Source organism: Solanum tuberosum, unplaced genomic scaffold, assembly GCF_000226075.1.
Source record: "Solanum tuberosum cultivar DM 1-3 516 R44 unplaced genomic scaffold, SolTub_3.0 scf00387, whole genome shotgun sequence".
Taxonomy (NCBI): Eukaryota; Viridiplantae; Streptophyta; class Magnoliopsida; order Solanales; family Solanaceae; genus Solanum; species Solanum tuberosum.
The window spans coordinates 39,546-50,466 of NW_006239312.1; the positions used below are offsets into that span (position 1 = coordinate 39,546).

A 10,921-nucleotide genomic window follows, 5' to 3' on the forward strand; every position below is an offset into this window, starting at 1 on the left:
AAACCAGCATCACTCAAGTCTTCAAGGAGTTTTAAATAGATAAAAGCTCTGATTACTGTGTTTAGATAATAAGGGAGTATAGTTTTTTACTGTTGAACATGAAAATGGAAATATGAACAAAACTGTCTAAAATAACTTATTATTTCAAACAATTATTTATCAACTACTAAAAAAGTCAAGGGTTGAAGCTGCAGATATAAGAATATTAACATACATTACTCAGTGATATGATAGAAGTTGCCATCCAAAACAAAAGGCTTAAAATACCAAAAGTGACTCACTCCAAAATAGAGTTTGAAAACAAATCAAAAGAAGATCTATAATTCACAACATCATACTCAATGTAATCCAACAAGTGGGGTCTGAAGAGAGTAATATATACGCAAACGTTACCCTTACCTTTGTGGGGTAGGGAGGTTGTTTCCGATAGACAAAAGAAGAGCTATAAAGAGAAAAATGATACATTACAAGATTCTTTGAGGACTAGATGCATCTTTTTTGTTTGCCTAGAATGTCAAAATTATACAGAAAATCAAGTTTTGATGGCAATTAGAGCTTTTTGCGTCGTTCACAGAGTAATATTGTGCTCCTTAAACTGTATAGTTTTCCAATCAAATGGAGCTGAAGAAACTCCGTTCTCAATTGCCAACTCTAGTGATTAGTTGTAATCTCAAATATAACTCCTTCAAGATTCTTGATAATACGTCGAGTCCCAGAAACTTCATTTATCTGCAGACCATGCCGAATTGCTTCATTGATGACCATAGCATCCATGCTGCATAAGGAATGACCGTTTAGGCTCACAGAACAAAATGCATCAAGAATGAAATGAAAATGACTAAACATGTCAACAGTTCTCAAGATTAACACTTCTGCTGTCAAGTATGGACACCTAGACGATACACATGCACCATTGCATAGCATTAGTTGAAATAGCAGGAAACATATCTAAATGACCCTCCCAACCTTAAGAGTAGTTCAAGATTTGGTCTAGAAACTCATGTGAGATAGCTAAGTAAAATAATGCAGCAAAGCTATTGATTACAGAATCCTATGAATCAAGCACAACAAATTCTCTCTATCTCCTGTTCAAGCACAACAAATTTCTGCATCTCCTCCATCTACAATTCTTTTAATTACAATTATTTGTTTTGATATCAATGGGATACAAGATTGTTTGCTGGCTACTTAATATGCATTTTTATTGAGAATGAGAGAATCTATCTAATTAAGCGGGGATGATTTGCTTCATAGTACTAGTTCCTCTTCCAACACATTGGTTAACAACCTGTACAAGAATAGCGATCAGCACTTCCTAACAAAGCTATACCATTTCACATGAATTATCTTTTGATACCTGATCATCAAAAGCTAAGAGTGGATTATTACTAATAAAAAGAAGATACTCATTACTTTTTTTCAGATGCTAGTTGAAATTTTGTTGAATAAGATGGGACATATACTAGTATGCATTTTCTAGACAATGAGAAGTCTATGAGTGAAACTTGCAGCAATAATTTCTTGAATATCATTTCCACATTTGGGAGTTATCCACACATTCAACTAAGTCCTTCAAAATCTTGCAGCCAACACAATCATGATCAAAATAACCAAGCCAGTGAAGCCACTTACACTTTTGCTCGTGAAACATAGGCCAAAATAAATTTGCATTTCTTCTGGTCGCGATCTCTAAGTAGCAGCTCAACAGTATCAAAAAGCAAAGGAACATTTGCCTGCTGAAAACTTAAAGTTTGTCAAGGGATACACTATTCTTTCTAGACTATGATATTCCAAATGAGGATAAAGTAACAAAAACTAAGTCTATAATTCAATCATTTGTCAGTTAAGACAATCTAGTTGCTACTAGGTTTCAAATGTAGATCAGTTGATTTGACAACAGGTTTCTTCAGGTGCCAAGACAAGAGAACCAGAATACTTATCTGACTTTAAAAGACATCCAAGGAGAGAATGATATTCATATCTTATAGGCCTAATGAATTGGAATTTTTTAATATTACTGAAATGAAAGGAGCTAGTTCATTACTGCAAAACATTTCCAGATACATGGCATCCAATCTGAAAGACAATTTCCAACCTCAAAGACTCAAAGAGGAATGGGTTAGTTCATCATAGGCTGGCAATTGGCAATTTGGCATGATGTTGTTAGCTTCAAATTAAGTCAACACATAACAAAAAGAGAACCAATTAACGCAGTAGGAGAAAAATCAACTAGGATATAAATGTCAGCTCCAAGGACTAAATCAAATCCTTCTGGGTGCTCCTGTAATATGCAATTCAGCTGATCAGAGCTACCCCATTCCAGCTTCTCAGCTTTTAATTCTGCATCAAAGATAAGTTAATGAGACATGGCATTATCGAAAATGGCATTTGATTCCTCAATTGTTCACACACCTGTACAACACATAGAATCATCTGAACATTCCTGCAGCTTTATGTTTTTCTTCAGAATCTGGAATGAGAGAAATATATTAGAAGGTGAACTTGCAACACATTCCTCCAGCAAAATTCAATTGCTCAACCTTGCCTTGAGAACTTCATCATTATGATCTGTCATCACTACTCCACGACAGAATCTACTGCAGAGTACTCCAGTTATACCTGTAAATAGGATGCAATCAACTAATTTCATCTTAAATAAAATAGAGAAAGAGAAATGATATGGAAAGTAAAATAAAAACAAGTACACACATGGTTGCCTTGGGAGAGGAACTATACGGTGTTATTAGAAGTTACAATTGTGATAGTTTAGGAACTTAATTCATGTCTCCCGTCAAAAGAGGCCTTTAAGTTACATAGTCTCTCTTACTTTGCTCATTTCCACACTTCAATCTTTTCCTTGGTTTATTGAAGAAGTTCTCTCTCCCAATAGTCTAATCCACATATAAAGGTTTATTCTGAATCAACTTATATAGTAATACCGACTGAAAATATCAAAATATTTGCAAGAATTTGTGGTAATGTTGAACTCAATGAACACCTTAAGACAATTAGGCCCCAGACAGTCTTTGAAGTAGAAGCCAGTTCAAGTAAAGCTTCAGAGATCAGGCTTTGAGTAAAGAAGAGGAAGAGGTCCATCACATATTTCACATCAGAATAAAGGGACAAAAGCTATAATGGAGCAAGATCAGTTACCCACTTTATAACATCAAAACTGTGGCTGAATTTTCTTATGTGAACATTTCGTCTTCCGTGTATGTTCCTTATCTCTCTCATCAGAATGGAATGATCCTTTTGAGGTTGCATATTTTTCATTGACCAAGTATGTTAATCAAGATCTTAAGCAAGCACCCAATATGATCTTATATGTGAACAATTCCCTTTCTTATATCATTTTACAATCTTAAACTTCAAAGGAAATAATAGGTGGACATGTTATGCTTCTAGTACTATCTAAGACTCTAAGCCATGTCTTTTCTTCTACTCATATCTCATTAATTTGGACATGACTTTCATGTGATTTCCTCGAGTTTCCATCTCAGCCAAATAAGTTCACAACAGTTAAGAAAAGAACCATCACTCAAGGTGAAATGTTTCTCTTGGTTGGTGTATAAAGGGGCTTGTCTTACACAAATTAACCTTCAAAGAAGAAGTATACAACTTTGCAACAGATGTGTTTTGTGTGAAGGGATGCTTGTGGACAACAACCATCTCTTTCTTCAGCGAATTGAACTCTCAGATTTGGGACTTTGTTTTAATAATAATGACTAAACAGAAGACGACACATAAATATATAAAAATTGATTGTGGCTTCGGGAATGATACTAACCAACACCAGAGCCTAATTCAATGACAGAACATCCTTGGAGCATGTTAGCATTCTGTGTAAGATAATCATTCATCAGCACTGCCCCAGGCCACACCAACTGTCCTGTCAAATCAAAATCAGCTGTTCCACAGATAGTCAGCCTACAGTTATTATATTAGGTAATATTAATGCAAGTATCGGGATACCAAAAATTATTGGAGGAATTAAAAGTAAACAAATCAAACTAAGAAAAGCTTTTGGTAAAATTTGGTTTTGCAGTGTTAGGTAAAATTCTGCAAATGGAATGGGAGAGAGCTAACAAACTATTTGCACGCATTCATCAACTACACATCATCATTGGTATATTCAGACTGGATTATATCTGTGACTCTTAATCTTTTGAGAATATCCCCCCCACCCCACCCCACCCTCACCTCATTAAGAGAAGTGTTTCCTTTTGAGAAAGTTATACTCAGGATTAAGTAATGGGTGAAATATAGATTTGGCTCAGCCCGTTCACTTTTTAGCAGATTTTTAGTGCATTTTGAGATATCCACATGAAAAACCAGTACACATGTCTTATCTATTTCTCATGGATACACTGAGGCAACCAATCCTTGCACCAAACTAAGTTAGCTTCTCAATGTAGTTTTCATTTTCTAAAAAAGGCTTAGGTTTTCTCTTAGTTAAGATAAGATAGCCCATCCATCCTTGATTTTTCAATGCTCAATTCCTTATCAATCAAAAATCCATCAAGTTGAAGCCAAGAGATCCGGAAAGCTACCTAAATGAAGAGCGACAGCTGAGAAACACATATTATTTGGAGGGCCAGCAGCAATGCAACCCATTCTCAGAATGATATATTGCCTAGACACAACCACATATCAGCTATGCTCAAGGTGAGATTTCCAATAGGTCAGGTCAGGTATTTGAGGAAGTTTTCGACAGCAAAAGGAACACTGAGTTTTCAGATAAACAAGCATAACAGAAACAGAGCTATCCATGAAGCTACTACTTCCTTGACTGATTAAAGTACAACAAACCCAACTAACTTTGCTTGCAAAGAAAGAAAAGGATATGGCAACAAATAAACAGCTGTTTCTCATAGTGTCATAAAGTTCCAAGGATTCCTAACCTTAATTACCCATCCTGTTAACTATGGTAGTGCTAGTCCTTATAACACTGGTTTTGATAAGTAGAGGACCCCAATGAGGAAGCAACCCCTACCTATGACAGAAAACATAAAATATTTCTTTAAGCATGTGTAATAGATCAACCTAATAATTCTGTATGTCACAATAGAATTAGCATTCTCAATAACTCCCTCTCCCTTCCCCCTTTGTGCCACACAAGCCCTCCTAACCTAGAAAACATGAACATTTGCTCCAGTTCTCTCCATTTCAAGATCTCATATAGTTTAATTTGTTGGAGAGTGTTTGGTAGTCTGTGTAGAGAGAAGAATGGGGATGGTTTTTTGTTGCCCAACAAATGAGAAATGAACCAATGATGATATTTTACTAGAAACAACAACAACAGCATACCCAGAGAAATTCCACAAATTGGGGTCTAGGGAGGCAAGAGTGTACGCAGCCCTTACCACTACCTCTAAAAATGTCACACACTTCTTAATTTTCTACAAAACCCATAAGGAGATACATGACTTGTTTCTTTTATTCAATCTATTATATAATTATACTCACATAATTCAGTAAAAATTGCATTAAAGCACCCTCTTTGTCCTCCTAAAACAAAGAAGAAGAAAAAAAGAAAACTTTTTTCCATTCCCCCCGTGCTAAGATTGATTCTTATATCATCAGTTTACAAGATTGTGAGACAATCCCAAGATCCCACCCCCAAACAGCACTAGTTAGTGTTTTCACAAACTACACAAAGTAAAAATTAAAAAAAAAAAAAGACTTACTTGAAGAAGATTGGAGGCAGTAAAGCTGAAGAACATGAGACCCAAATGTAAAATCTGTAATCTGGTAGCTGCATAGAGTGAACTAAACTCATTTCAGTATACAACAAAGCATAAACTTGTATGTACATGTACATTTATAAATAAAATTTAAAAAAAAGAGAGATACACACTCGTCATTGATAAAGAAAGATTCGTCTAAGCACACTATATCATCTTCTTCCTTTTCTTCTCTACTCATGGTTACTGTCTTCCCTCTTGGCACACAACCGCGCAGTTGCCAAATTCTTAGAAAGCTCTTTTCACTTGAATTTTGTTCTTTTGGACTATGAACCTTCCCTTTCAATGTTCTATTTGATGGGGCTTAGTTTTGAATTTGGGCTAATTTGCAAAAATACCATATTTTAGAAACAAATTAGGAAAAATTACTTGGATGGGTATCTTTTAACAAATAATTACTATTTTAGCTATACTTTTTATTTATTACCATTTTTAGCAATATTATGTCAAATCTGCAATATGTATTAAAAGTGAATTATGTATGCAATATATATGTATTATAATTGTTTTTAAAAATATATTGTGCTTGTTTGGTAAGAAATTGACACATTGTATTATAAGTGTATTAAAATATGTGATAAATATATTATCCATCAATAAAACGTGTATTATATGTGAATAATAAATTGTTCTTTGTAATATGTATTAAAATTGTATTATAAATGTATTAAAAGTGATCAAGTGAGAAAAAAATATTAGTGCTATAAATGGTAATTTTTTTTTAATATTGTATATTTATGTAAGTTTCCCGAGAAATTATTTTGGTGTATTATGTTACCGAGTTTTTGACTAAAAACATCCTTCGGTGTCCTAGGGTACATACCTTTGTTATAATAATGAACAAAAAAAACATTCCTTATCTATGATAAAGATTGCAAATGTTCATCTTATTGTTAGTTTTGTCAAAAATAAAACTCACGGCTACGATCAACATATATGCTAAGTATATGATTTTTATTGGAAATTTCCCTATTTTGAGCTTATTTGGATTGGCTTTGGAAAAAAATGTGACATAAAACACTTATTAAAATGTTGAAACTTATTTTTAAAAAATAAGTAGTTACATATTTGGATAAAAGTGTTTAAATTGGAAAAAATTGTTGATATTGTTGAAGGAAGCTGATGGAACATGTCAAAGGAACAGGTTCGACGAAGCTGACTAACGAGTTAGAGTTAGAGTTACACTAGGACTAGACTACTAAATCATAATTTATGTACAAGTCTATATTTTGTACAACTAAAGCTGATGCAGTCGACTAGGATAAGGTGTAAATAATATATTTGTGTTGTATTAGGATTCCTAGTGTAGCTAGTATAAGACTCCTCTCCTATATAAGGAGTATGTAACTCAACCATTCAATTATCAATACAATCATTGATTTCTCTAATCCTAGTTGTGAGATTTCTACACGGTATCAGAGCAAAAAAGTTTTTCCGCTCTTTAACGTATTAGATCAAAATCACAACAACCACAATATCAAACCGCAATGGCCCCTTCTACCAACATTCTTTCGACCTCTTCACTTTATCATCTTATATCGTCCTTCCCCATTAAACTTAAGCCAACGAACTATCTTATATGGAGGACATAAATGTCTCAATTGATTCAAGTGATGAGATTAACCTACCTCATCACAGAACCACCTAAAGATACATGTTCCACTGGACAGACTACTGAGAAAGCTATAGCAGGCGAGAAGGGTGCAGAAGACAATAACATTGTTGATGACTGGGAGGAGAAGAATGTGTTGCTAAGGAGTTGGATCTCAGGCACCTTGACAGAAGAAAGCATGCACTTGATCGTAGGTTGCTCAACTGCCAAGGAGATGTGGGAATGCTTGGAAAAAGCTTATCTTCAAGCAACAAAAGATAAGGAGTTCCAGCTCAAACAACAACTGCAAAGTGTGAAGCTAGGACCAAAACAATTGACGAATATATTAAGGAATTCAAAGGCATACGTGATGGCCTTGCAGCCATTCACAAGCTTGTAGATAAAGATAGCAAAGTGATTAATTTTGCTAGAGGTCTAGGTCTTAAGTACAAGACCTTCAGGACTGTCATGCTAGGTAAGGCACCATATCGTACTCTTAATCAATTTGTTAATGCTCTCAGGGATTTTGATATGAGGGAGAATGAAGAAGAAGTGCCTCAATAAAACCATAACATGGCATTTTCTGCCCAAAGAGGCAGGGGAAGAGGAAACTACTCTCAAAGAAGAGAAACAATAATTTCAATTCCAGAGGAAGAGGCTTTAAGCCTGCTGGACAAGGAACAAGTTCTTATAACAGCAAAAACGGACCAGGTCCTCAGAACAGTCCTTCAAGTGGAAGTCATGAGAAGAACAACACTGATGCGTGTCAAACTTGTGGTAGGAATAACCATACTGCTCTTAAGTGTTTTTATAGGTGGGATTATTCTTACCAAGCCGCAGATGAGCTACCACAAGCATTGATTGCTACTAATCTACAAAACACTACTGATGACACCTTGTATGTGGACTCAGGAGCCAGTAGCCATATGACACATAACTCAGGTATCATAACTGATCCTAAACGCTACAATGGACCAGATAAAATCATTATTGGGAATGGATCAAAGTTAGACTAACACATGTTGGAAACATATCCGGATCAGGTCTAAAGTTAAAAGAAGTTCTTGTAGTGCCTAAGATTAATAAAAATTTACTCTCAGTTAGTAAGCTTGCAAAGGATAATTGTTGCACTCTTGAATTTGATGAAACTAACTTTGTTGTAAAGGATAAGAAGACAAGGACACTGCTGGCCAAGGGAACTAAAAGTAATGGACTCTATGCTTTGGAAGATAACAATCTATATGTTTTAACTGTTGCACACGATTGGAACACGTCAGACTACATGTGGCATACTAGATTAGGACACTCTAGTTTGAAGTCTTTAAAAGTTTTGAATAGTAATAGTTGCATCAATATTAGTAGTTGGAATAAAATGCCTACTGTTTGTTCTAGTTGTCAGTTGGGAAAGAGTTGTAAACTTCCATTTGGTTTGAGAAATAAAATTGAGAAGGAACCTTTATTGAAAATCCATTGTGATTTATGGGGACCTGCTCTTGTCAAATCTTCCCAATATATGAAATACTATGTCGTTTTTGTTGATGATAACACGAGATATATATGGATTTATCCACTGAAAAAGAAATTTGAATTTTTGGGGTCTTTGTAAAATTCCAGAAAATGGTGGGAAAACAATTTTCTAAAGAGATTAAGATTTTTTAGTGTGATGGAGGTGGTGAGTTTATCCAAACAGACTTATAAGGCATTTGGTAGATTATGACATTGTGAGACATATTTCATGTCCTAACACACCTGAACAAAATGGAGTTACAGAGAGAAAACATAGGCATATTGTGGAGACTGTCTTAACTCTACTACTTCATGCTAACCTACATTTGTTTCTATGGATTGAGGCTTTCCTCACTGCAATATTCCTAATTAATAGACTGTCTTCCTTAGTCCAAAAGACGGTGACTCAATTTGTTAAGTTGTATGGGGAACAACCTGATTACAATAGCCTAAAAGTGTTTGGGTGTAGATGTTTTCCATATATCAAGGGTAGAAACAAGTTCAGTCCAAAAACTTACCCTTGTGTGTTCATAGGGTACAATAACTTACACAAAGGATATAGATGTGATCATCCACCTACAAGGAGGGTCTACATATCCAGACATGTTGTGTTTGATGAAAACACAATACCATATGTGTCTCCAAATCAATCTCAGACTAACATTGATGTCTCACCTCACCTTGCTACTTTTGTTGAATCTTTCTCTAAATTGCAGGCACATGATAATCCTAATTTAGGAAAAGTACGGGCTACTAGTACACACGTTAATGGTGATAATGTTATTACTACTCATATACTCCTTGATGATGAAAGTACCATTGACCTCTAAGGTGCAGGATCAGCTGCTGAGAAACAGGTTGAATGTGATGATCCATACAGTAGTATTGAAGCTCCAGCTGCAAATTTTGGATTTGCTAATGGCAGTGAGGAAAAGGTTGCACTTACAGGTCCAGTCAATGACCATCATCAAACAAATACTTTAGTTGATGTACCGGTTGACCATCAATCTGACAGTGCTACACTCCAGTCAACTACTTTGGTTGATGTACCAGTTGAGGTACTTCCTGCACCACAAGGGCATCATATGATCACTAGACACAAGGCGAGGAACACCACTTATCACTTGTTGCTCGCAACAACAAAGACATTCTGAGGGAACCAAATACTACTAAGGAATCACTTAAGTCACCTCATTGGCTTGCAGCAATGCAAGAGGAAATCAATGCTTTACACACTAAATTTGGTTGGCTTAAAATGGGTGTTCAAGACCACATTAAAAGTTGTTGGAACAATAGATAGATACAAGGTCAGACTTATGGTCAGGGAATTCTCTCAGCTTGAAGGCATAGACTTTGAAGAAACTTTTTGCCATGTGGTTAAAGCCACAACTATTAAAGTAGTTCTATCCATTGCCATCATCTCAAGGTGGGAAATTCGACAACTCGATGTCAAAAATGCTTTTCTCCATAGGATCCTACAAAAAGAGGTGTACATGAGTCAACCTCCTGGATTTATTGATCCCAAGTATCCTCAACATGTGTGTCTACTTAAAAAGGCATTGAATGGTCTTAAACAAGCACCAAGAGCCTGGTTTAGTACGTTTAACATGCATCTCCTACACCTTGGCTTCATCTATAGTAAGGCAGATTCTTCATTATTTACATTGCAAGCTCACAAAGGTACCATATTTCTCTTGTTATATGTGCATGATATTATTATCACAGGTAGTAATCCATCACATGTCTTCGAGTTAGTTCGCCAACTTCGGAGAGAATTTTTCATGAAAGATCTTGGTCCTTTACACTTCTTTCTAGGAGTAGAGGTTAAGTATTTTGATGGGGGTATCCATTTAAGTCAGAGTAAGTATGTTGCTGAGTTGCTGGACAAGACTGGAATGGCTTTGGCAAAGGCTATAACCAGTCCTTTGGCTCAAAAACATGGTTTACATGAAGCTGTGAGAAGCCTGGTTGATGCATCTTTTTTACAGAATGATAATAGGGAGTCTTCAATACTTGACACTCACAAGACCGGATATTACTCATGTTGTGAATTTAGCAAGCCAATTTATGCAAAATCCAA

General features: G+C 35.5%; 1 protein-coding gene across 1 annotated transcript; it reads right to left on the reverse strand.

Annotated features, from left to right (window-relative positions):
* Nucleotides 1-258: 258 nt before the first annotated feature.
* On the reverse strand, nt 259-6,031 carry LOC102604015 (protein N-lysine methyltransferase METTL21A). Its single transcript, XM_006362244.2, has 8 exons — nt 5,858-6,031; nt 5,688-5,755; nt 3,788-3,907; nt 2,546-2,619; nt 2,413-2,470; nt 2,239-2,340; nt 1,633-1,744; nt 259-775 (listed from the first exon to the last, which is right to left on the reverse strand). The coding sequence occupies exons 1-8, from the start codon at nt 5,923-5,925 to the stop codon at nt 652-654; spliced, it is 726 nt and encodes a 241-aa protein (XP_006362306.1). The 5' UTR covers nt 5,926-6,031; the 3' UTR covers nt 259-651.
* Between the last annotated feature and the right edge of the window lie 4,890 nt (nt 6,032-10,921).

Excerpts from the sequence above, each read along its gene's own strand:
- LOC102604015 (XM_006362244.2), bottom strand. The coding sequence starts at position 5,925 with ATGAGTAGAGAAGAAAAGGAAGAAGATGATATAGTGTGCTTAGACGAA. Across the intron at positions 2,341-2,412 it reads TGATTCTATGTGTTGTACAG|AATTAAAAGCTGAGAAGCTG; the intron begins GTGTGTGAACAA and ends TCTTTGATGCAG. Across the intron at positions 1,745-2,238 it reads AGTCCTTGGAGCTGACATTT|GTTTTCAGCAGGCAAATGTT; the intron begins ATATCCTAGTTG and ends GACAAACTTTAA.